The sequence below is a fragment of the Cucurbita pepo genome, chromosome 13, assembly GCF_057944985.1.
Source record: "Cucurbita pepo subsp. pepo isolate OVF chromosome 13, ASM5794498v1, whole genome shotgun sequence".
Classification (NCBI taxonomy): domain Eukaryota; kingdom Viridiplantae; phylum Streptophyta; class Magnoliopsida; order Cucurbitales; family Cucurbitaceae; genus Cucurbita; species Cucurbita pepo.
In genome coordinates, this window is record NC_141810.1 from 12,267,110 (window position 1) to 12,293,864 (window position 26,755).

A 26,755-nucleotide genomic window follows, 5' to 3' on the forward strand; every position below is an offset into this window, starting at 1 on the left:
TAGAATACTAAGGTGTTCCCGTAACATCACCTTTATCCAAAATTCTTAAATTTGGCTTTAAATTGAAAGTTAAATACGTCAATTTGTTGATATTTTCGTCAATGTTTTCAAATATACCAAATTCAACATCAATTTGATGGGTTATAACTTTTTTCAACAATGTAGGAGGTATCATAACATTTTGCCGAGACCTTGGCATTTCTGTTATTGTCAAAATAAAATCAATGATAGACTATTTTATAGAATGAACACGCATGCTACTTTATCGAATGAACACGTATACTACTTTATCAAATGGTACATATTTTGAACATGGGCAGGCAACTACATTGGCATAATTAGGAGCAGAAGTAAAACATGGGCAGGCAACTACATTTGGCATCCTAGAACAAGAGGATGAATATTTATTGGAGCACCAAAATGTTAGTACAAGAGATGAGAACTTGTGCATTAAGTGAACTCTCGTGCATTTTAAAAAGTAATGGTTGGAGTTCTACTTTTACATGATGGAAAATCTGATCTGAATCTAATCACCCCTGAGATTTTGAAAGGGGCAAGTCCATTACAATAAAAGAATTCTATACCTGTAATCTCAGCGGCAAAAGGAAGGAAAATCTATGGATCGACCCCATCGTCTCCACCCCACTCTGTACGAAACTAGAATTCCATTACAATAAAAGAATTCTTCATGGAGTCTTGTATCAATCTTAGCCCACATCTTTCCTGAAGGATGATGGTATCAAGAAGAAAGCCAATGAAGCAATCACAAAGCAAAAATACGGTCAAGAGTCAAGGAGTTTCTTGGAGAATTACCGTTTCAGGAAGGTTAGGCCTTGAGAAGACTCATTGAGGCTTCAAATCATGAAACAAAGCAAAGAATAGGTATCATCACCTCATCATCGACTCTTTTACAAAGGACCGCCCACCTGTACTGCTAGATCAAATATCAAAACCAAATGAGACGCATATATGAAAGCAGTGACTGGAGAAATGTTTGCTAAAATAAATGTATGAAATAAAACTAACACATATTCGAGGCGAATATTCATGAACCGATAGTGCTCTCTGCTTTGTGTTAGAGTAACAGAGCCTTCAATTATTTGGTCTTGTTCAACCTCTAATGGATCATAGAAGTAGACTACTGTCTGCAAAAGTAAACAAGATTAACAAGACGAAATTTGTGGGACCATAAGTTAGAAGAGATTAGAAAAGTTGTACTTTACTCCGAGAAATAAATCTTCAACTCCTAGTAGATTTTCCATTACATACGACTTGTGTTATAATAATATTATTATTAATTATAAAGGACCTGCTGCCAATGTGTTGGAGGGTCCTCAGGTGCAGTGGACAATACAAGTGCTTCATTTGGATTTGCACGTTTCTTCCTCGGGCTACCATCTTTCACTTGATTATCATCAGGGTGCAATGGCATTAGACGATGCATGGCAGTAGCAGGCCCATAAAACTCCACATCAAACCAGAATGCAAAACCATGCAAGGGAGCTGGAAGTTAAAAAAAAAGAAAAAAAAAAAAAAGAAGTTTTTAATCGCAGAAGTAGAAAATTGAAAAGCGAACAATATAACTGGAAAAATTGGTCCTCCTACTTAATGCAACACCCATGAAGGCCGAACTCCACATGTTATGCAAACAACATAAAAGCTAGAAAGCCAAAGGCTATAAGAATTCGCTGTGGTGAGTTCATATGATATGACAACCCAAAGCTACAGAAGTCCATGAATGAATGTACATGAATACCGCAAGTCAAGGGGGAAGAATGGTGAGAGAGACATTACCTCGCATCATTGACTTGAACTTGTAACTTTTTGTGACAAACTCAAGCTCGCCACTTGACACTGTATAGCAGTCTACATACTTTACCTGTAAAGGCGAACAGTTTTGTTTCAAAAGTTTTAAATTAGTCTATGTCATATACAAAAGAACATCCTAGGGGCCACCTCCTCCCAAAGAAGAATAACTCCTAGTAAGTGTACTAGTTTATATCATTTTTATTTTACAAAGGATATTCATATTTTGTGATGTGGCAGAAGTTGACCGATGCCTGCAACTGGAACATGCCATTGAACTAGTTTACGTCTGTCCATGAGTTGCTCTTGTGAATGTGAATAAACATCAATTACTGTTAATTGGTCCAGATTTTATGTGGCAAAAACCTAGTTATTGCATTCGTGTACTATTTGCACTTTTCTTGGGACTTTCTAAATGCCCATACAAGTCAATTGTTCTTAGGACATAAAATTAAACGGTAACAAAACCCAACCCAGCCAAACAAAAATGGGCTCTAATGCAAGAGAATGAGGCCAAACTCCTTGTTTTTTTTTTTTTCGTTTAAGTTGCTAACGTTACTTTCATATTTTATTAGTTTGTTAGTTAGTTTCTTGGGATGTAATAGTCCTTTTCATTCTCTTGTAAGGCTATGAATTAAGGGTCTCCAACCTTGTCAATTGGCAAAGCACCTCTCTTCCCATCTCTAAGGGTGGCGAAGGTGCAGGAAATCTCAAAGCCTAGAACATGGGCAGAAATGATATGCGGAGAAACATCATCACCGACAAATACCTCCCAATTAGGAATGGATCCCTACCCCAATAGGCTCCCATAAATTCTAAGTACCCTCAGGTCCAAATTTCGGGTTGCTGTAAAATGGCAATAAGGGTACAAGGTTGATGTTGGCAGGGGAGATAAGAGTCATTTTTTGGGAAGAGACTTAGCAAATCAATGATCCTCTTCAAATAGCTTTCTAAAGGAGTTTATAGGGTGGCTAATTCAAAAGATCTTCTCATGGCATACTGCTGGTCCGATTCTGCAAAGGCTGGTGAAAAATCATGTGCATACTCGAGGTGAAAGATTATGTACATTTTCACTCGCAAAAAGTTGAGTGCATGCTGCAGGATAGCAAATGGAATGCTGAATCTTGCAGTCTTCCCCAGCTGGCACACTTTGTCCATAAAGGATGTGAAGGATCAAATGCATTTCTTTTCTTTAATCTCCTTATTGAACTTTATGTTGGCATGATCTCTTTAAACTCTTTAATCAGCTGGTGGTTCCTAAAAGTAGCTCAGCAGCTCTCTTCCACCTCATTTCAGGCACTTATTTTCCGGCCAAAGCTTAAGATTATTTGGTCTAATGCAATTTCCGCTCTTCAGGGGGATTCTTGCCGTGACATCTTTTAAGATTTAAATTTTTTGCCCCTACTAAGTGCTCTCTTTCAAAAGATTCCTGTAACTATGTTTTATATACTCTTATTTCTAGCGGTACTCTTAAAAAGTGGCACATCTGATTAACTTACCACTACCATGAAGCTGTCGGATTTCGAGAGAAAAAATCTTCTCATTAATTCACAGATCCAGTTACTTCCATATTCAACCAAGTAAAAATAATTCTAGATAAACAACTGAGATAGAGAAACAAAAAATCTAACTCACAACGACAAACAAGAGATCCAGCGGTACACATTTAAAAACAAGACAACAAATAACAAAAACTGAAATACATAGCTTCAGCATGTACTTACTATCAATTCCATATACACTGCGCCAGAAATCAATGCTCTCACCGTATCTATCACTTTGAGTGACAGGTGCCATGTACAACTGTGAGCAAGATAGATAAAATCAATCAAGACAGTATCTGTCAAGCAACTATTCCTTCTTTTCTTTTCTTTTCTTTTTTGGTCCTATTTATCTCTTAAAAATTTGAGATATACATCGTGTAAGTTATCATTTTGAATGCTAATGATTTAAAGTTTTTCCACTTTGATAGCTCTTTCTATCACGTCAACTGTTTTCATCTTTTCTGATTAAAGTTCGATTTCTCATTAACACAAAGAAGTACCCATCCACTCGGAGATTCTAAAGAATAATAGGCAAAATATATGCAGATGGACAGGCTATACATGCAAGGGAAATCCTTTCGTATAACGTTTTCTTTTGCACAGATGTGCTGTTCATTTGAAGTTTTTCCACTTCAATAGCTAGCTACTCTTTACACAGCTTGCATCTTTCTTGATGAAAGTTCCATTTCTCATAAAAAAGATATATAAAAAATAAAAAAAAATCAAGCACCCAAACCACTAAGAGATTCTACAGAAAAACAGGCCACATATATGCCGATAGCGCAAGGCACATCTCATAGTACAAGTCAATGAAAGTAACAAGCAGAAATGGACAAAAAATTGCCACCAGTTTTACACAACAGATCAAAACTGAAGATAATATAAGAAAAACAAGATACCGTTGCAGTTGATGGTAGTATAAGGCCTCCAGGTTTTAACCACCGATCTCTGGCGTAAATTATACTTCCAAGCATGCTCTGCAATAGCAACCCCTCTATTCAAAAAAGAGAATGAAGTAAAAATATATCTTTCATAAAAAGCATTAAGGTAAACTTGCAGATAAGGTAGTTATTTCAAGCTTTACAAGTCGATGAGCATAATCACCTCGTACAAGAGCATATATCCCATCCACTCAGAAATTATAACATCCACACCATCATCAATTCGAACATCCTGCATGGTTTTAGGAGGAAAAGGTCAATAATGTAACTGTTATTGATACTTATTGACAAATTCATCAAAATTATTAAATAATTAATTATAAACAACCACGTAACAAACGTGTCTTTAGATTAACATGTGGGAAACTGGGAGGTGAGGATTCAACCCTCTCACCTTGTGTTGAGAAATGTCTTAACCAGTTAAACTATACTTAAGTTGGCAAAAAAGAAGTAACGTATTTATGACCTAATTTTGTATTAACTAATATTGAAACTCTCTCTTTTTCATGCATATGTACTCGCGATACTCACAACCTAGAACGAGTAAGACTTTTGTGTTTATTTTAATAAAAAATAAAAAAACATTGAGAAAATAAAATGGAAGAATACAAAAGGGCCAACCATGACCAAAAAAACAGAAGCCAACAAAAAGATAGGCCTATGAAAAGACAGACCAAAAGAAATCCACCAAAACCTAACCTACTGAGAAAGAAAAGGTTCTAAACCAAACGAATAAAGCCTAAAGAATAATTAGAAAAGTCATTAAACATAGATACCCAAAGTTGTTCTTGGCCAACCGAGCAGGGAAAACCTACAAACAGAGAGAGTAAGATGACTCATAGCAGTATGATCGACATCTAAATCAAAACATGAAAATACATATCCCAACCCAAAATCCATTCTTATGTCCATTTCCAAGAGAATAACTTAAAACAAACACAACAAAAGAATAAAAAAAGAAGGAAACCAAATAAGTTTAATAAAAATTGGTAACCAAATACGAGCAGTTCTACATTGTTCAGTCTAAATCTCTGATTGTAAATTTAGAGAGATTATTTTCACCATCTAGTCGAAGAATGGCCACCTGAAATTTACGTGTTCTCAAAAATTTATAATAGAAGCATTTCTTTAACCGATTTAAAGAATGAAAGTACAAAAGAAGGGCTTAGGCAAACGAAGCAAGGAATCAAAAGTTACAAGATACTCTAGTCATTAATAATCCTTTTCAAATAATGGAAACATTTTACACAGATCAATTTAAGAGTAATGTAAACTCAAAGCAAACAAATAGAAGCAAAGACCATTAGCAACTTAAAAGAGCTCACCTCAACTCTATTATGCAATACAATGATTTTGTCCGATAGATTATTAGCCTCAACAATGTCTAAGGCCTGCATAGAAAAGCAAAATCAACTCAGACATGAAGTTCAAATTCTGCTTCTTGCATGATTCATAGATGTCTAACTGGGATCTTTAACAAAATTACATATTATAAAAAATAATAATATAACAATCGTACATAGAGCACATACTGGAATGTCAGAATGAAACTAAATGCATCAATATGTAAGATGAAATTGTGGTTTCCATCCAAAAGGATTACAATTGGATACCAGACCAGTAGAAGAAGAATTAGTAAGAACAAAAGTTTTTTTTTTTGTCAGTAAGAAACCAAGCCTTCATGGAGAAAAATGAAACACTAATGTGGGTATAAAAAGACAAGCCCGGGTTTGAGGTAAAGAAATGCAAGAAGGGATGATTATGGATAAAACCATACATAAGTGAAGGATGTTACAAAAAGATTTTTTCAGGTAGCAATAATCAAGAAAGTGGGTATCCAGCAACATTAAAGAGTGTTTAAAGCCCAAAAGCATACTATTTACAACTATAATAATAATTAAAATATTACTATCATACTATAATAGTACCTGCAGTGCTATGCCACTAGCATCAACTGCATAAACCTGACAAAAGAGAGAGAGGGTGAGAAAAAAGTTTTGCAATGATAAACATTTGTTAGTCCAGAACTCAGATTAGAAAATTAAGATTTATAAAAAATAATAAAATTAATTATTAAAAAAAAAAAAACTTTTCAAACTTTTCATTGTACTAGTAAAGAGTACATCAAGCTAAATCCCTAAAACAGGCTCTAACAAAATTCCCAGTATCTCTCCCAAGGGAAATATACATCAATATCCACTGTCATTGCTCTACTCACTAAGACCTTACAAAAATACGAAAGCACAACTTGAATTAATTACACTTAAGGTATAATAACAAAAGGAAGAAAATAAAAAACTTGACAAAGAACAATTAAACTTGGCCAAAAATACCGCCTCTTCCCAATCTTTATTCTGACCATGAAACATCGTTTCTTCTCTCTTTTCATAAACTCAAAGAGTTATTTTGACAGCATTTGACCATAAAGTCAAAACAATCCATAGTAGTGTGGCCCCATCAAGAAGAAAGAATCCCTCTAAATACAGGCCATAATGCTGACGCTCATATGAAAAACCTACTCAGGAATGCTTGCCTTTCACGAAAAGGACAATAAAAGGCCTCAAACAATATGATGGTTACCCAAAGTGAGAAGGAAGGTGTAGCAAGTGAATCCTTTAAAGGGATTGGGGAACAAACCCAAATAAAATTCTTTTTTGTTCTCCTTAGATGGGGAACTTATATGAACAATGCAACCTTTGTAAGAGAGGCTGAATCCAATGATCACCACTTTCTGCATCATCCCTTCGTTTATAGAGGCTGGATCTTATTTTCAATGAGTTTGGTTTGCCCTTGTGTCTTCCATCAGATTGATAGGTGGTTATTGGAAGCCCTCTTGGAAGTTCAAGTTTAAGGGGAAAGCCAGAACTGTGCTGTGAGAGCAATGCTTCAGTTTGCAGAAGGAAAAGAATCTTGGTCTTTTTGGGAACAAGTGGAAAACAGTGGCGTCTTTTGTTGACAGTATAGAACCTTTTGCTACGCAGTGGTCTTCAAACCACAAAGATTTCTTTTGTAATTACAGTTTCTCCATGATTATTAGGAGTTGGAGAATTTTTTGTGGTAGCTGTCTTGGCTCCTAGTAGGCTGTCCTTGTTCTCATTTTTTTAAATATAATTTTATATGTTTCTAATCGATAAAATAAAAAATAAAAATAAAAATAAAGAACAATGAAATCTTTCATCTCACATCTACATATTTTCCAACCAAAATCTTTTCTTTTTTTCATTGCCATTTATACAAACTCCCATCAACCGTATCAAATGCAGTTTCAAAATTCAACTGCAACCCTCATCTCACATATCCGAAGAAGCTTGGACAGATACAATATAACACGAACATGCACTGCACACAACAACACATCGTGCTTTTAAAACATAGGGACACAAACAGGTTTATTAAAATATATAGCATTTTTAAATACGAAAGAAACTCAATGTCAATGAGTGTACGCATTTATAGGATTAATAAATTAGTTTGATATATTCGCTCTCAAAACTCTTTAGTCATATATGTGCCTATTTAGTATACTTAACTAGTGTGCAATGAATGTCTAACAAATGTTGGTCCTACTTCGACTTTGTACAACTAGTTAACATATCTATTGCACTAACAAGCGCCCGATACATAACCAACAAGTGTCTAACACGTGTTAGACATGGACATGCTAACTAAACTAAAATGTTTGTGCTTCTAAGCATGTATCCAAACCTCTATCCCTCTTAACTCTATACTTCCTACCAAATCATTAGCAATTAGGACGAGGTCCACTTCTTGTCTTTCTTCAGCAAAAGTATTTTGGACATTTAGAAATTGAAGAAAGATACCACTTTAAGCGCATTCCTTCTTTTAAATACTGTGGTCTTTTATAAACACCTTTAAACCTTTTAGTTTCTTCAATAGCCCATACCCTACCCAATGCAACAATCAACTCCCGCACAATAGTCTTGCTCACCAGCCGTAAACCAACATTAAAGATTTTGGTTCTCGCAACCAAGTACTCAGAAACTGAAAAGGAAGAGGGCCCCAACAAAAACTACTAGATTCTAAAAAATGAAGTATGACTGAAATACAAAACATGGTATTGTAAATGGAAAAATAGCTTCGTTAGCACAATACACAGAGATCTAGTCCTTTCTGCTTTGATCTGTTTATTAAAATAAACAAAATCATTGGAGCATGATCTAACAAAAATACTCCTGATTTTTTCTACTTTTCTGCCCAAAGTTTGGATAATAAAGCAAATCAAGCTTTAATAGTAACGGGCACTCCCTTGTGCTTCACTGCATAAATTTCATTTGCTAACAACTAAACAATCTTTAATAAAAAAGCATGATGAAGCCGGGCTGTTACTGGTTGAATTTCAAGAAATTGGAGTTAAGATAGATCTGTCTAGGACCCAATTAAAATAGTTTACCTGCATTTTTCCAATAAATTTTTTTAGAAAGAACACATTTAGATACAGCATAGCTCACCCGCCTTGCGCCGGCCTGAGCACAAAATATGGAGAGAATTCCAGTGCCACAGCCAACATCCATTACAACCTGTATTCAATTTAGTAAATAAACAGGAAACCAAGGACAGATCCAAATAGAATCCAGAAATGGACATATGGAGAAATACAGATGAAAGATCAGAGTCTTAACCCTGTTTTGATAGGTTAAAAATAATGCATATTGAATTCAGAGTCAAAGACAACAGATGCATGAAACATTGTGTGTAGCACAGAAAAACAATGGATTAGATCAAAGAACTATGCAAACAAATTTACTAGTTGCAGATTGTTTTTCGTTGTAGGGTGGCTTATAAATGAAAGAAATGTCCTGTCTGTTGCGAAGTGCTTCAATCTGTCTACTCTATATTAAAGCGGGGGAAGACCGAATACATCAATTTTTTCTGTGTTCATATATATATATATTTTTTTTATTTAAGAACCATCTCTCATTGAAGAAAATGAATGAAAAGAAAATATAAGGGCAGCACAAAAAGGAAAGCGTGAAACAAAAGGAGCCAAAAAACAAAAATACGAAACTTTCTATGTTTATATAGTGGTAAGTGTTGGAATAGACTTTCAGAATTTTTCGTGTTACCTGAGTATTCAACAAAAGTACAAGGATAAATTTAAAAGTAAAGTGGCGCGTTGACAGACAAATGCCATAAAAGCTATTATTTGGGATATCTACAATGATTTATTTATTTATTTATTTATTTGAAGTGGGGGTGAAAGTGTAGATTTAGCCAAAGGGACAAGCCTTTTGTGGTGTATTGTTCCAAGTTGTTCTTTGTAATTCTTCTTATATTGTAATTTTACCCAGTTGCGGACTTGGGGGCATTTTCATAATGTTTTGGTTCTCAAAAAAGGTCAAGTTTTTGTTTTTCATAATATGAAATTGCAATTTCCTGTACGTAAGAGGATTGTCTTCTCCTAAAGGAAGATGTCTTTTCTTTATCCACATGTAACTTCTCAATTATTGATGAAAAGTTCTATTTCTTTTATTTCAAAAGAAAAGGAGAAGGGGGAAAATGGATTGAAAAATATCAAATTAGAATACCATTTGGGTTTTTGTACTTTGAGCTTCAATTCATTTTAGTCCCCATGTGCTTTCAACAAATCTTAAGTTTAATCCCTTGAATTTAATGTTTATCAAAATTGATTAAATAACAATAATAATTCATATAAGAATAGACACTATGTAAAGGGTTTCCAAAATTTGTGGAGAGAAGACTAATGAAGATTAAATGTTTTTAGAAAAATCAACAATAAACTAACGACAGGAACTATTTTAAGATTTATCAAAAGCACGTGGACTAAAATTGGACATTAGAAAGTAAAGCGATCAATGTGATGGACTAAAATGATGTTTTAGCCAAGCTATTTCATTAAACCTATGAAAAAAAAAACAGATTTTAAAACTTTCAGAACAAAAAATATTACTTTGCCAGCAATAAAACTCTGATGTTGCATAATTGCCTCCTTATAAGTTTCAGTCCGTATGCTATCCTGAAAATAGGAATTTCATAATAGCTATCAATGTAAAGAAAGAACAACACAATCTCAAGAGAATTTCTAAATTTGCGTGTGCGTTTTAGCTAATTTAATTCATTCATTCTAAATTGTTAATATACATTCATAAGAGAAACTCAAAACATTTAGAATACTACTCTTGGATGCAGCCAAAAGTATAATGAAGATGTGGTTTTCGAGAGTTGGTCCATCTTCTAGTATGAAATAACCCATACACTATCACATCTTGAAGTTCTCCAATATTTCCAAGCTTCTTTCTTGGCAATTATGCTTCAGTGGGATTTCAAGAATATGGCTGATATGGAAGCCTCACTTTACATGATGTCTTTAGACGAATTTATATGCTATTCTAATTTCTAAAGGGGTTGCAGTCAAAGTATATGCAACTCAAATTATTGGACATCAGTTGGAGAGAAGAACGAACCGTTCTTTATAAAGGTGTGGAAACCTCTCCCTAGCAGATGCGTTTTAAAATCTTGAGGGAAAGCCTGGAATGGAAAACAAAATAAGAGGACAATATCTGCTAGCAGTGTGCTTGGGTCGTTAACAATTGAATTCTTTTCTTGAGCATTAAGAACAGATCAACAGAAAAGTGTCTCTTCCTTTTTGGCAAATCTTGACAACATTTATTCTTTTTCTAAACCAACATACTAGACTTGGGAAGCTCAGTCAACACAGTTTCATCACCATCCGTTCCTTCTGTTGGATGATGAAAGTCCCACATCGGCTAATTTAGGGAATGATCATGGGTTTATAAGTGAGGAATACTAACTCCATTGGTGTGAGGCCTTTTGGGGAAACCCAAAGCAAACCCATGAGAGCTTATGCTCAAAGTGGACAATATCATACCATTGTGGAGAGTCTTCGTGGTGTTCTTATTGCCAGGGAGGACGTCTACTCTCAAGATTTTTTTAAATGTAAAAGAGGCCTCCAAAAAGTGTAAGATCCTTCATAAAGTCAGTCTTTCTCCAAGGTCTTGGTACCAATTATGAAGTTTAGAAAAGATATACTAGCCATCCCCAAAGTTTGAGTGCTCCCAATACAGAACAAAGTTAATGCAGGAAATTGACATCGTCTAGAAAAGCGCATCAGTAAAATTTTCAATAATAAATAACAAGAAGCCGAAACGGACCTTGATCATTGCTTCTTGAACCCCAACGTGGGAGTAAGAACGGAAGTAGTCCATGTCAAATTCAGTACAAAGAGGTCCCTCTGCTTGCTTCGGCTGCTCGTTTCCGGAAACCGTCGCTCCGCCGCTATGGTAGGACCTGCTACCTCTTCTCCGGCGGGGCCGACCCTTCGGGACGGTTCCAGACCGCTTCTCGTAGTAGGAGCCGCCCACGCCAGAGCCATTAACGTGGCCGGAGTAGGGATACATTTTCCGGCTTCTTCACTCTCTGTGTGTAGTCTCCAGTCAAAGTTGGGAGTACAGTGGTGAATTAAGGAAACATTTTTGTGTTTCTTGCACTACAAAAGGGCGGGATATCAGTGTTCTTACTGTTCGATATTTATTATTATTATTATTTTTTTAATAATATTATTATGCCACTAAAATTTACAAAATATTCATCCAATTTTAAAATTAATATTAATATTATTTACTTTTATAATAAAAAATTAAATTTTATCGTCAATTATCGATATTTGATAGATTATCTCCGAACTTTTCAACAATATTTTTGAAAGTTCATAAATATTTATAAATTATCTCAAACATTTTTATAAGTATGTTTTAAACGTCAGCAGAAAATTTATATATATATATATATATATTTTTTTTTAAAGTAAACATATTTTTTTAAAATTTTAAAAAAATTAAAGACATTTTTTTAATTCTTTCAAAATGTCGGTATTTTTTAAACGTTAAATGTATTTTTTTAAAATATTAAAAATAATTTATTAACTTAGTCCATTCTATATTGGATTTGTTGACGTAGTAAAAATTTATACTCAAACTCAAATATTTGAATAAGTTGCTAATATTAGCATGGTTTAATGGTTAAAACATCTATTTCTATGGTTTAATTTATCGCTAAAAAATGTCACATCACCACCTAATGTTAAGTTAAAATTTTATTTCAAAAAAATATTAATTTCAAAGTTAATATATTTATTTTTTACAAATAAATAAAAACGTGCATTTTCATCACATTCACTTGTTAATTAAAAAAAATATACTTTATTTTAATAAATAAATACATAAATTTAAACTCCGTAAGTCAAATATTAGGCTGAATTCAATAAAAAAAAGTCACAAATTTTGCATTAAGTCTGTACCTAAGTCCGCTACGTAGCCTAAAATACGGTGAAACTCGTGACACTAAACTCAATGTCCAATTTTATTAAATTTCGAGCATATGATTAAAGTTATATGGTTTCTACTTTTTTAGGTATATAATAATTTAAGTGAATAAACAAGTATCTAATAGGATATTTAATCAAATATTGGGTAAATAATAATAATAATAATAATAATAATAATTTTCAATCATTTTTATAATTTATAATTGATTATTTTTTATAAATTAAATGCGAGTTTTAAAAATTTATTGAAAAACTTAAATGGTACATATACCAAAATGTACTGAAATAAAAAATTAAAAAATTAAAAAAGGTATATATATATATATATATATTTTGGAAGCAATATCAATGGCGGAAACTGCTGAGGTCGACGGAAGGGATAGGAGGAGAAAAATGGATTTCAGAAAGATGGGAAGTGGCAATGAAGACGAACAAGTCGAGCAATTGCTGCAAGCTGCTCAGGATGATCTCATGCTGAAATTCAGCGTCGATTCACACATGTCGCGTGTATCCCCAAACTATCTCGATTCCGATCTCGATCGCCGATTTCAAGCCCTAAGATCGCGACCTTCCTCAGCCGCCGCCGCTTCCCGCAATCCTCGACCTTCTCAGCTGCATCATCAATCCGATTCCTCGTCCCGGCCACCGCCGATTGAGAATCTCGTTGTCGATGGCGAATCTCAGTCGATTCTCGGTGACGATCTCGCTGCTAGATTCGCTGCTTTGAAGGCGTCTTTGCCTTCCTCGATTACTCCGCCTCCGTCTTCGATATCTAACGATGTCGATAGCGATGACGAAGAGGATGAGGTTGAGAAGCTGATTCAGTGGGCCAAGGATGCCGCTCGTCTCGATCCTTCGCCTCCGTCTGAGGAAGACGATGAAGACGATGACGACGAAGAGTTCAACAGTTCCGATGAAGATATCGACGATCGGAAAAAAGAGCGTCGGAAAAAGAAGGCCACATGAGCGTTAAACCTGCTGTTAGGGCATTCGATTGACAGATTTTGGGAACTAGAAATTCATGATTCGCACATCGGATGCACTTCGGACTTCGGTTGAACTAGATCGCGATAAGGTAAGGATCACCGTCATGGCGGCTGATCGCCCTTCCAAAATACATTAGAACATTCATCTTTAACCTGCATTTTTCTTCTTTCAAATCTCCATGAAAATCCTTGTATTCCATTACATTTAATGCAGGTGAGAAGTATAATCATTTAGCAAATGTTTTTGAAATTTGATTTGATCAATCACAACTAATTTCAAACATAAATTCATATATACTGAATCACTCCATTAAGAAAAACTACTATCATTCTACTTTTGTGAATTCCCATAACTTTTCTATTATATTTTAAGTTATAGGTTAGTCGTTTAAACGAGACATTAATCATTTTATTATGATTTTTTTTTTTTTAACGTTAATATACCAACATTAAATTCTATAAATATTTTTGAAATAAAATAGTTTTAAAAATACTAATTGTTTTCGTTTATAAGTATTTTTTAAATTTATTTTAAAATTCAGAAATTAATGAAATTTTTGAAGATTTAAATATGTTCAATGTACAAGGTATTTTTTTAATCCTTGTTTAAATAAAAACCTAATTTTGTCATTTTTTAAAGGAAATTTCAATGGCATTTTCACTATGGTGTAATGTTAAAAATTATGTTAACATTTAAATTTGAATTTTTAAAAATTAGGTCGGTGTAACGAATGAAATATATTGATTTATTATAATTTTTTAATTAATATTATATCAAAAACGATAAAATAACTATCTTTTTAAAATAATAATAAACAGGTAAAAATTATCGAGAAATTCCTGCCTCAATTTCTACAAAAATAAATTAAAAATTTAACAAAAAAAAATAAAACAACTGGCGGAGATATAATATTTAGAGAATATATTATAATAATTAGTTATGAAATATATATTCATAATCTATTAATATTTTTTTCTTTAGAGGCAGTAGTATATTTTATTTTATTATATTAATTTATATTTTTCTTATTTTTAAGTATTAGTTGGTAGCGTGTATTCTATTTAAACTTTAAACATTAATGAAAATTGGACTTTGGAACGCATTTGAGACCTTTGATCTCACCTATATTGGTTGCACTCCCCCATCCCACTTCTATTCCTCGTTCTTAACGGCTTAAATTTTGTGTATTTAAATCTTTAAATTCTCAATTTTTTTAATATATTTTTTAAATATGGTATAATTCAATTTACAAGCAACAAACTAATTAAATTACAAGAAATTCAATTAAATTAAAAAAATTTAGATACGGTAACTTAAAATTTATTTATTTATTGGTTTTTTTTTTACCCCTAGAAAACCACGCGAATTCAGCAGATCTACCAAAGCACGTCTATTAAAGTCATCAGTGATGAACAGAAGGAACTTGTTCAACTCGTTTTCTCTCTAGAACTTCATTGATTTTCCTCTTCACTCTAAGAATCTACGTTATTCCCAATTCCCTCATAGATTTCTCTCTTCACTTCTCAATCCTTCTCATCCCATCTTCAACAATTGTCTCTTCAATCCCCACATGCTCCATTGGCAGCCATTGTTAAAGCTTACAGAATGAGTAAAGTTTCCATTATCGTATACATCACAGTAGCTGTTCTTCTCCTCCTTCTCGTTTCCCACTCCCCCAAGAAATCCCCCAATCGCCGCCATCGCCGCCTCAAGCTTCGCTCCAACTTCACTTTTGCCCCTTCTCACCATGACGACCACCACCATCACGAGGCTGTGCCGTTCGACCCTCTTGTCGCCGACATTGAGCGCCGACGTGAAGACCGGCAATGGGAGAAACAATATGTAGAACAACACCATCCGGAGATGGCGGCGCATTTGACGGAACATGCCCCCGGCGAAGAATCGCAGCCTGAGTGGGAGGATTTCGCGGATGCTGAGGATTACCTTAATGATGATAATAGATTCAATGTGACCGATCGGCTCACGTTGCTGTTTCCGAAGATTGATGTTCATCCATCTGATGGATTTGTCGCTGTCGATGAGTTGACTGAGTGGAATTTGCAGCAGGCTCAGAGGGAAACTTTGCATAGGACTCAGAGGGAGTTGGAGACGCATGATAAGAATCACGATGGGCTCGTTTCGTTTTCCGAGTACGAGCCTCCCAGTTGGGCTCGCAATTCAGGTCTGTTTTTCTTCAAATGCTTTGGGATTTTGGTTTTGTGTGTTCTATTCTTTTTTCTTGCTGTGTTCAAAATCTCTCTGGTTGCGAATTGTTATGCGGCTTGGAAACTAGTTATGGTTTGTAATGTCCAATCGCTAGGAGTAAGAGTTTGGAAAACTTGGAGATTGATTTATTAAGCAGAAGTTTTTTTTGTTGAGTATTGTTGGGCGAGAGTCCCACATTGGCTAATTTAGGGAATCATCATAGATTTATAAGTAAGGAATAGATCTCCATTGGTATGAGGCCGTTTGGGGAAGCCCAAAGCAAAGCAATGAGAGCTTATGCTCAAAGTTGACAATACCATACCATTGTGGAGAGTCGTGATTCCTAACATGTTACCAGAGTCATGCTCTTAACTTAGCTATGTCATGTCAATAGAAACCTCAAATGTGTCGAACAAAGTTGTGATCCTTGAGGACTCTAGAGAAGGAGTTGAGGCTCGACCTCGAGGGGAAGATTGTTGGGAGGGAGTCCCACATTGACTAATTTAGGGAATCATTGTGGAGAGTCCTGATTCCTACCAGTTTTGGCAAAAACAAATGTATTGCCGCACTTGTGATGCAGATTCATAGCAGTTTTTCCATTTTTCTTATGTTTTCTTCTACTTGTAGATCCTTTTTAGGCAGTTTTTTTGTGTGTTCCTCATTACTAAACTACTCATCAGACAATAGCTCCTTTGGCTTCAATATGGGTTGGTGGAAATTTGAACATTTTAATGCGTCGGATGCCGATGGAGATGGTCTTTTGAATCTGACCGAGTTCAACGAGTAAGTTTTATATTTGTAGATGTTTCTGTGGCGAGTATGGAAAGCATATTGCATGTTTAAACTGAGATGCTTTTAATTTTTCTTCATCTCTGGACTTGTAGCTTTCTGCACCCAGCTGACAGCAAAAATCCAAAGCTACTTCATTGGCTGTGTGAGGAAGAAATACGGTACTGAAACTTTATGATAAAACTTCTCAAAAGTTTTCTTTCCATGTCTTTGTTTCTACTGCACTTTTATTATCATGTTCACTTGTTCTTCATCTCTGCTGAAACTACTATTAGTGTTTACTGAGGATATTAACAACTTGTTTAGCTGAAAAAGAGCTAATCATGATTATGAACACTAGAACATCTACTATTCTCTAATTTCATGATATATTATCCCATTTTGGCTATTCTTGAGCTTCACATTGAACTTTGGAATTAATGAATTTCATGTCAAGAACCATTTAGTGCAGGATTTAACTATTTGAAAATATGATTAATATATATGATGTTCGGTTCTTGCTTTTCTGTTTTGTTGAGTGTTGCTGTTTTCTGGACTTGGTATTTGAGTATTTATCATGCTGGCAAGTTTCCGCTACTAATGAGTATCAGATGTAACAATATATGAATGAAAAATTTGTGGGGTTCATCTCTTCTTTCTTGTAATTTCCAGTTTAGGAATCCTTGTAGGAGTCTTTTACTTTGAACATTGTCGCTTCAAATATGAATGAAAGTTTGTCCTAATTTTTTCCTACTCGGTGGAAAGACTGCCCAAATTAAAGGGAATTAGATTTAGATATAGAAGTGGATGCCTATGAGCTTGACGGGAAAAATTCCTGATGAATCTTCTTCCCTGATTAGAGAGTTTGCTTGTAAGCCGAAGCACTACGTCTGTTGCAATCACTCTTCAAATTCTCTTTGGTTTAAGACTTCAAAAATTAAGGCTCATACTATCATTCTTCTTCATCCAACCATCTCTAAGAATGCACACTACTACTTGATATAATATGGGGAAACTCTTTCAAAAATTATTTGTTAGGTTATGGAGGCGGCTGCTTATTCATAGATTAGTCAACATGTATACATAGTACAACTTATATATGGTAAATGAATATAAAGTAAATTGTCATAAATACTAAATTGCTATGTATAGTAAAAAACTATATAATGTAGATAGTTATTTACACTAAATGGTTATATCTAACCACGGCTTTGAAAATGTACTTTTTCATCCAACCATCTTTAAGAATGCACACCTCCATAGTACTTCATATAATATGGGGAAACTCTTTCAGAAAATTATTGGTTAGGTTAGGGAGGCTGCGGTTTATTTAGCCCATATTTCTCCTTGCATTTCCTCTCTCCTATTATTTGTGTTCATATAGCTTAGTCAACTGTTATTTCCTCTCCCCAATCCACCTACTTCTCTCTTCCCCAGCACTGTTGAGAAAATTTTATGGTTTCTTTCAAGCCATGTCTTCATGAATAAAAGCTCCGAACCTTTTCTCTCCAAGAATCTAGGCTTTCCTGATAAAAAAAGTTGTCAGAAAGCAGTTCGTGTGGAGATTACCTGAAGGTAGGGGAGAAACTCCAATGGATACCAGAACTATCCAATAAAGTTCCAATGATTTTCAGGCTAAGCAGGCTTGCAGCAATGTAGGTTTTTGTTCTTCAAACACGCACTACCAACACTAAGAGGTAAAACCCAAAAACGATTTTCATTCTTTGAATAACCTCAGCTGGATTTTGAGGAGGGTTTCTTCAATTACGGACCCTTTATTCATTAAACCACAGGAATATGATGGCCCATGAGAAATTCCTCTCTTTTTTTTAGTCCACTTCTGCTTATTGTTGTGATTATTTGTGATTTGTGTGAGGGAAATCAATTCATTAATCTCCCTATTAAAGAGAGGCCTTCTTAAACCAGGATTCAAAACATTGGAGATAATGCTCCGATAATATTTGGGTGTAGCTTTTATTTATTTATTTATTTTAATACTTTTAGCCACATTATCTAATCTTGGAAAGAGAAGTTTCAAGGAAGTTTTTGCTGCCCAAGCGGGTTCTCTAATTTTTATTGGAAGGTAGTTTTTCATTAAGTTGTAGGTCGCATTCCATGGCAATCATTTGCCAGCGCGCTTCTCTTTCTTCATGAACCAACTCAACTTAACTCATTGTTAGCTTGGGCATCTTGTCTAATGGCCTTAGGGTGATTTTTTTATTGACCAGTTTGTCTTACCCAAATGCTCTTAGCTTAACTTAGTTAACTTAGTCATGTCAATAGAATAGGTGTAGTCAAAGTGACTCAAGTGTCTAACAAAGAAGTTGTGAGCCTCAAAGGTGTAGTCCTAGTTAAGATTTGTGGTAGAGCTCTACTGGATTAGCAATGTGCTCCAGGGGAGAGGAGTCATCCAGATAGTGCTAGACGGATAGATATGACTATTTTAGAGGAGGCTCAATGGCTCGATGGTCTATTTTCTTCGAAGGGAGTATTGTTGAGAATTGTTGATAGAAGTTATTAATTTGTGAAGGAATTTTAAGAGAATTGTTAGTATGAGAAGTTATTAACTCGCCCTTTTAAATACCTCATATGTACGCTTTATCCATGCTAGGAATCACGACTCTTCACAGTGATATGATATTGTCCACTTTGAGCATAAGCTCTCGTGGCTTTGCTTCGGGCTTCCCAAAAGGCCTCATACCAATGGAGATAGTATTCTCACTTATAAACCCATGATTATTCCCTAAATTAGCAAGACTCCCTCCTAACAACTGCCTGTGTTTCCAAATCTACTTGCACCACTGCTTGTAACTCTTAACAATTAGCAGACACTCCATTGATCCTTCCCATTTTGACTTCAGTTGGTAAAAATCTAGAGTATTCTCTTTTACTCTAATGTAAGCTTCTATTTCACCTAGCTGAGTTAATTCTTTTTTTTGTACATTCAATAACACTGGCACATTTTATTCCCATCTCTTCAAATATTTGGAGGAAGATTTCTAATTTTTAGTGAAGACTATCTTTCTTTTGTCTGCATATACTCAGCATTCTCATATCACATCGAAGCAGTGCTTTGTTGGATTTAACACACATCTCCTATTAATTATTTGTGGATTTCATAAGAATCTTTTGCCGGTTGTCATGGAAGCATCTACTTGAAACAACTGCCTGTGTTTCCAAATCTACTTGCACCACTGCTTGTAACTCTTTTTAGTCGCGCCTATTTTTTATTGTTTATACAGCGTATATTCTGTTGGGATATGGAGTCTTTTCCTATTTATATATTCAATTGTTATAAATAGTAAGAATATATATGAAAAATGATTTGCAAATGTAATTTTCTTTTCTATATTCTCTTATTTGAAGATGTACTTCTCTACTTTCTCTTATTTGAAGATGTACTTTTCTACCTTCTTTGATTTGAAGATGTACTTTTCTACATTCTCTATATTCTTTCTGGGTGTACATTCCTAAAGCCAGAGTTCTCCTTACATTTTCTCTCTCCAGTTCTTTGTGTTCATCTAGATAGAGTGTGCGTTGTTATATGATCCTTACATCTTCCTCCGGCTCATTGCTTCTAATTGGTTTTTTCATTGCAAAGAATGCATTCTCCCCCTTGATTTTATCCCTATCTTATCATCTCTCCATTAAATTGATTCTTCCAAATGCTTAGGAATGATTATCTCTCTTTCATTGTTTGATTATTATTGCTGATTGAAAGACTCTTTTCATGGAGGTTCTTTTGATAGTTCTTTTCATCGCTTTTAGGGCCCCTGGCCCTTGGGTTGTTTGCCATTTCAGCAGCTTGCTAACTAGTCAATTGGTGAATGGCCTTGTAGGGAGAGAGATTCAGACAAGGATGGAAAGATTAACTTCAACGAGTTTTTCCATGGACTTTTTGACATGGTGAGAAATTATGATGAGAATCACAATTCTTCTCATCATTCTGAAGATTCCAGGGACGGCCCTGCTAGAAACTTGTTTGCAGTGTTAGACAAAGATAATGACGGGTAACTGATATTTATAATCCGAACACCTTCTTGCTTGTTAACTGCAGAGTTCCTTGGCAACTTTAATGCTTTGTTTTTGTGTCGTTTTTCATAGACACCTGTCTGATGAAGAGCTCTTACCTATAATTGGAAAAATCCACCCATCAGAGCATTACTATGCAGAACAACAAGCAGAATATATCATACAGCAGGTACACATGCATGGCGAAATCTTGAAATCCTTATGAAAATTGATGAACTTTCTGGCTTTGTCATTGAAATATTGCTTGGATATTGCACATATTAATGGCATAAATAATCATCTTGTATTTTATGTATGGGGGTAGATGTTGGGAATTTTTGGGAGGGAGTCTCGTATTGGCTAATTTAGGGAATGATCAAGGGTTTATAATTAAGGAATACATCTCTATTGGTATGAGGCATTTTGGGAAGCACAAAGCAAAGCCATGAGAGCTTATGCTCAAAGTGGACAATATCATACCATTGTGGAGAGTCGTGATTCCTAACATAGTATCATAGTCATGCCCTCAACTTAGACATATCAATAGAATCCTCAAATGTCGAGCAAAGAAGTAGTGAGCCTCGAAGGTATAATCAAAAGTGACTCAAGTGTCGAACAAATGGTGGACTTTGTTCGAGAACTCCAGAGAAGAAGTCGAGCCTTGATTAAGGGGAGGTTGTTCGAGGGCTCCATAGACCTCAGGAGAGGCTCTATAGTGTTTCCTACCAATGTAGAGAGTCATGATTCCTAAGAATAGAAACAATTTCCCCTTTTCCCCCTAACAATCAGAGCTCGCTGGGTTATAAATGGATTATTCATACTCATGGAAATTCCAAGTTTAGTGTCTTTTTCTTGATTATTCATATCTGTTGATCAACAACTCCTTTGTGTCTTTTTCTTGCAGGCGGATGCAGATAAAGATGGACGTCTCACCTTGACAGAAATGATCGATCATCCTTACGTATTTTACAGCGCCATTTTCAATGAAGACGACGAGGACGACTACAATTCCCACGATGAGTTTCGCTAATTTCTTTCGAGTATGGACCTCCCTCTATCTATCGAACTCGTGCAGACAAGACGGTTGAACATAACTCTTTTGTCACTTAAACAGGAGAGCTTTGGCATTCGAAAGGGTGGTCAGAACTGGTTTAATCTTCTTCCTCCATGACTTGCCCTATGTTATCCTCATTTTGTAGCGTATGAAAGTATCATCTTGTGTAAGATAGCGATGATTCACACCTTAGATCATAGACATAGACATTTATTTATTTTGGTTGCAAATATTGATTTAGTTCGGCGTCCCTTGGTATAGAGTTGTCATTTAATTCTTATTTGTTACTAATTTATTGTTCCTGGATACAAAATTGTCTATTATTCATTGTTAATTTTCTTTTGAAGTATAAGCTTATGAAAAGTGCACTAGAACAGGTGTATGTAATTTTGTTGCTTTTTGAAATATGATGCTGGATTTGATTTTTGGTTAGGTATGTTTTTGCCGCCCGAGTTTAGCTCAAATTATTAAGACATATCTTCGATCAAGAAATCAAAAATTAGAATCTCTTATCCGGAAACCAAAGACATATCTTTGCTCATCTCAGCTACGGGCACCCTTGTCAATCTCCTTGCTCCAGTTCATATGGCATATAAGGTCCGAGCTTGGTGCCACGGTCATGCTTGTCCAAGGCGTGTTGCCTATAACTGCATGTCGGATGTCTTTGTCATGCTTGTCCAAGAAATGTTCTTCATGACTGCATGCCCGTTCTAAACTCTTTTTACTTTCTTTCACATTAAATAGGCTTTTATTATTATTGTTGTGTCAATACCGGGGGTGTATGACTGGTCAACAAAATTAAGTCTACACCCAAATGCCCCAACATGTATATTATAGGAGGATGAACTAGTTGTCAATTTTCCTACTTGGGTTATATGTTATCAAAGTCCTTATTGCCTACTCACTTTTAGCCTATAACATTGATTTCTTTAAAATTGTTTTCAACATATTTCCTCGCTCACGTTTTCTAAAATATTTCTCTCAAACGTGACTCGAGACTCGAACATACACCAATATTGTTCGTGAAGAGCGAATTTCACACAACTAACTTGTTTGCTGGATTAGAACAAGTGTCGCACAATCGTTGTCCCGCTACTGCAAGAGTGCGATTGTGACACCTAGCATAATGGTTACGGGTGCACCTATAAACATGGCTCTAATGACGTATCTGATACCACACACGTCTGCTCATAGGCAATAATATGGTGAATAGCTTCAAAAACACAAATTATTAGTTGGGAATGCCAACTTGGTGAGGGAAAGGCACATATTAACCTTACTTTGGTCATTAATGGCGATCGATCATCTTTATGCAAACAATAAGTCCGATTCCTTTAAAAAAAAATTCCGTGTATAAAGGAACATTCGAGTCTCCAATCGTTGCAGGGTCCCTCACCCAGATATCAAAACGAGAAAAGATGTAACGGTGCATTGAAAGATCCAATCGCTTTCGCCTTTCTTTCAATTATCTTCTCTTATTGGCAATGGAAAAATATGAGTAGGCAGCTGAGGAACAAAAAAGTGTTGAGCAGTTAGGAAAGAATAGAACATCCAACTCATAAATGTCTTTGAAACTTTGAAGCTCATTTAATGCAATTTTTATTATTTTTTTAGAATAAATAGAACCTAATTATAATATAAAAACAATATATTTTATACTTTACACATCATTATTTAATAATATAAAAACAAATCAAATAATATTAATTATTAATAATGGTTTCTCTAATTAATTATATAATTCATCAATTATATAATTTGATTAATCACTTTTAATCAAATTCAAAAAAATATTAGTATAATGTTTGTTAAAATAAATATTTTTAATAATAATATCCTTTTCATTAAAAAATTAATATAAGCTATATTATTTATTTATTTTTTAGTTAAAAAAAAATATGACGAATTATTCGAACCTTTTCGAGAATATGCTCTAAACCAGATGACTTTTGTGTATATAGCTTTCATTATTATTTTTAAATATATTTATTATAATTTTATGTTTACATTAATTCTATAATTGATAAGAATATACTAAAATTAATTAAAAAAATAATATATTAAGCAATTAATTTCTATATAAATATGTTTTAGCATGAGTATATTTATTAAAAAATATGAAATCAGTGAAATTAATTATTAATTATAATTAATTTAAAAAATAATTTGCCAAAATTATTCCAATTAATAATTTAATATAACTCTTTACTTTCCCAAGGCCAAGGCAGTTTTTGATTACATCCTTTTGGTTCTGTTCGTTCATTTTACAACTCAAACATTGATGAATATACGCGCTAGTGATTCATCGAAAAGGATGGTTGCCACATTATCAGGTTGAATCCCAGCTTTCCAAGTCGACATGGGGACCCTCCTGATCTTCTTCTCAAATAAGGTCATGAATTTCTCTCTCTCCCTCCACTAATTTTTCCTCTTTTGATCTGCAGACTTGAATTATCCTTGGATTTTTTTTTTCCCGTTTCTAGTTTGTTTGGGATGAATTAAGATCAAAATGGGATTTCCTGAATACCCATAATGAACTAGAAATATATCTTTAGGGATCGTGCACACAAGGTGTTTGATGTAAGTCCTGGTACTTTTTTCACCTTCAGTGTGGTGCTTACAAGCTTTTTTTGATGCTGGGTGTGCCAGAGGAGAAGAAAATAGCGGTTATATTAGGTAAAGAACTGAGATTTTGTACTGAAAACATGATATCAAATGTCATTTCTGGTAAAACTATGCGACCGTTATGCCTTTTAGCATGTGCTAGGTGTTAGTTTTACCAATTGGGGTCTGTATGAAAAGTCAGCTGGCATCAGAAAGCCAATAAGCCAGCTCAAAAGTTTCAAAATCAAAGCCTCACCATTTCAAATTGAGGAAAAGTAGGAATCTGTAGTGCTATGATACAAAAGTTGTCTTGGGATCTATTTTCAATGGCCAACTTTTTCTATACTTTCTTCTTCTTATTTACTTTATCTGGGTGGGGTTGGGAGGTGGTTAAGAAATCGAATCCAAATTTCTAAATGGTATCATCAAAATTCATGTTAATAAATGTTCTAACTATGAACATTCTTATATGGGTTATTTTGTCGAGTTGATCCTCCCCTCAGCGGACTGAGACCTTTGTAGGATGAATGTTGTTACTCTCTTATTTCCTTGAGGTTTTTGTTGAGCTAATGCTTAGAACAAGGCCTGTTCTGCAAGAGATTAGCCTTTCTTCCGAAGCTTTCTTAGGAGATTGGAGATATTTCAAAAGGCTTTCTGTTTTGCTTTCTTTCTAAAGTTACTAAACCTAAGATCTCTTTTTCTTTTTCTTTTTCCCAATTATCTTAATCTTTTTATTCTTTCTGATGCATCCTGGATGACTCAGACAACAGAAAGTAAGATTCACCAACAATTTTCGATCCTTTAAATATAGTGGGAGAGCCAGAGATTGATACACTAGTCATTAAGCAAACATCTCCTCCCTGCTTCTTGCTAGTTAAGAACATCCTGGTTGAGTGGCTGTAGAGATCAAGCCACTCCTAGCAAGAGAATTTGTATAGCTGAATTTTCTTTATCATTAATCAAAGATGGAAGCTTTACTACAGAGACATGTTATTGGATTTCCAATTGGATCATCAGTTCAGAGACTCTTACCTGATCTTGCTGGCCACTACAACATTCCATCTCCAGACAGTAAATACCCAACATTAAAACATTGTAAGAAATCCCCCAAACTCATGCTTTGATAAATGAATGAATGAACAAGAAATGGGTTCTTGGATTGAGAATAGTCTTCATTTTTCAGGTAGTAAAGATTCAATGCTTAGCAGGGTGAACAAGCTTGGTAAAAGAGCTGACAGCTTTGCTCATGGAGTCCGGGAGCATGGTGAGTTTGTTAGTCTAGTTTCTTAGTTTATTATTAAGATTCTCAAACGCTTTGATATGCTGATCAAGAGAACAAAGAATTGGGATGAATAAACATCCAAGTGAGCTGATTGGAATGAAAGTTTGATAGAAACTTTTCGGTTTATGAGCAGTGAAACTAGGATCCAAGATCACAGAAACTGTCAAAGGAAAGTTGAGCTTAGGAGCTAGAATTCTTCAAGTAGGTGGATTAAGAAAAATCTACAAGCAATTGTTTAATGTTGGAGATGGCGAGAAACTATTGAAGGCTGTCCACTGCTATTTGTCAACCACAGCTGGACCTATTGCAGGTCTGCTCTTCATATCCACAGCTAAGATCGCCTTCTGCAGCGACAGATCGATCAAAGTTTCTTCCCCCACCGGAGAGCTAATTCGATTCCATTACAAGGTAAGCTCGCCCGAGCAATAGTTGCTTTCTTGTTCCTCGTCGTTATCGTCGTCATCTTCTTCCTCTCACGCAGCACTAAAACTCGAAACAAATGGTTGTCTGCAGGTATTGATTCCAGTAGGAAAAATAGAGAGAATCAATCAAAGTGAGAATGTGATGAAGCCTTCACAGAAGTACATGGAAATAGTTACGGTGGATAATTTTGACTTCTGGTTTATGGGGTTCTTGAATTATCGCAAAACTCTTCAATATCTTCAAGATGTGATCTATCAAGAATGCAAGAAATGCTAGATGATTTGAGGAAGATATTGCAGAAGAAATGTTCTTTGGTTCCCCTCCCCTTTTTTTATCATTTGATCACAATACAATCAACTCAATTGTACAAATTCTCTTGTGATTGACAAGTTATCTTCTCCACTTCTTCATCCTCTTTCCTTGAAAGTTTCAAACTTTTACATTCAAATCTCTCTCTAAGAAGATCCCACCTTTTGGAGAAGCATCATCTCACCATAACATGACTTTACATGTAAATATATTGTCACCATTAGTAGTAAATCTATATTTAGATTGATTGGCTTAATAAGTAAAATAAGTTTAGGCAAATGATCACTATGGTCTTCGGTAGTGGCCATTGCTCAAGTTGGTTCGTTTGAATTTGCATATATTGTTTATGTGAGATCCCTATTGAGGATTATTGGGAGTGAGTCCCACATTGGTTAATTTATTGTAAGATCATGAGTTTATAAGTGATAGAATACTATCTCCATTGGGATGAGGCCTTTTGGAGAAGCTCAAAGCAAAGCGAGCTTATACTCAAAGTGG

The 26,755-nt window shown here is 34.8% G+C and overlaps 4 protein-coding genes across 8 annotated transcripts; 3 read left to right on the forward strand and 1 right to left on the reverse strand.

The window, feature by feature from the left end:
* Positions 1-306: 306 nt before the first annotated feature.
* On the reverse strand, positions 307-11,772 carry LOC111808538 (putative protein arginine N-methyltransferase 6). The gene is made up of 14 exons (XM_087129572.1): positions 11,443-11,772; positions 10,221-10,286; positions 8,761-8,829; positions 6,220-6,255; positions 5,617-5,682; positions 4,455-4,523; positions 4,250-4,327; positions 3,531-3,609; positions 2,456-2,523; positions 1,795-1,879; positions 1,310-1,503; positions 1,027-1,145; positions 814-931; positions 307-723 (listed from the first exon to the last, which is right to left on the reverse strand). Exons 1-13 carry the CDS (start codon positions 11,686-11,688, stop codon positions 889-891), a joined length of 1,218 nt encoding a protein of 405 aa, XP_086985698.1. The 5' UTR covers positions 11,689-11,772; the 3' UTR covers positions 307-723; positions 814-888.
* A 1,172-nt stretch (positions 11,773-12,944) lies between these two features.
* LOC111808540 (uncharacterized) lies at positions 12,945-13,850 on the forward strand. The gene has a single exon (XM_023694599.2). It carries the CDS (start codon positions 12,963-12,965, stop codon positions 13,578-13,580), a length of 618 nt encoding a protein of 205 aa, XP_023550367.2. The 5' UTR covers positions 12,945-12,962; the 3' UTR covers positions 13,581-13,850.
* A 1,126-nt stretch (positions 13,851-14,976) lies between these two features.
* LOC111808541 (uncharacterized) lies at positions 14,977-22,071 on the forward strand. Its single transcript, XM_023694600.2, has 6 exons — positions 14,977-15,783; positions 16,487-16,589; positions 16,691-16,756; positions 20,414-20,584; positions 20,679-20,775; positions 21,490-22,071. The coding sequence occupies exons 1-6, from the start codon at positions 15,207-15,209 to the stop codon at positions 21,613-21,615; spliced, it is 1,140 nt and encodes a 379-aa protein (XP_023550368.2). The 5' UTR covers positions 14,977-15,206; the 3' UTR covers positions 21,616-22,071.
* A 1,804-nt stretch (positions 22,072-23,875) lies between these two features.
* LOC111808542 (GEM-like protein 7) lies at positions 23,876-26,358 on the forward strand. 5 transcript variants are annotated; one of them, XM_087129538.1, is made up of 5 exons: positions 23,876-24,031; positions 25,209-25,338; positions 25,427-25,507; positions 25,659-25,933; positions 26,039-26,358. In XM_087129538.1, exons 1-5 carry the CDS (start codon positions 23,999-24,001, stop codon positions 26,222-26,224), a joined length of 705 nt encoding a protein of 234 aa, XP_086985664.1. In that variant the 5' UTR covers positions 23,876-23,998; the 3' UTR covers positions 26,225-26,358. The 5 variants fall into 5 exon arrangements, with proteins under 5 accessions (XP_086985664.1, XP_086985665.1, XP_023550370.2 ...); XM_087129539.1 differs by having other exon boundaries at positions 23,878-24,031; positions 25,227-25,338; XM_023694602.2 differs by having other exon boundaries at positions 23,879-24,031; positions 25,007-25,338.
* Positions 26,359-26,755: the final 397 nt, after the last annotated feature.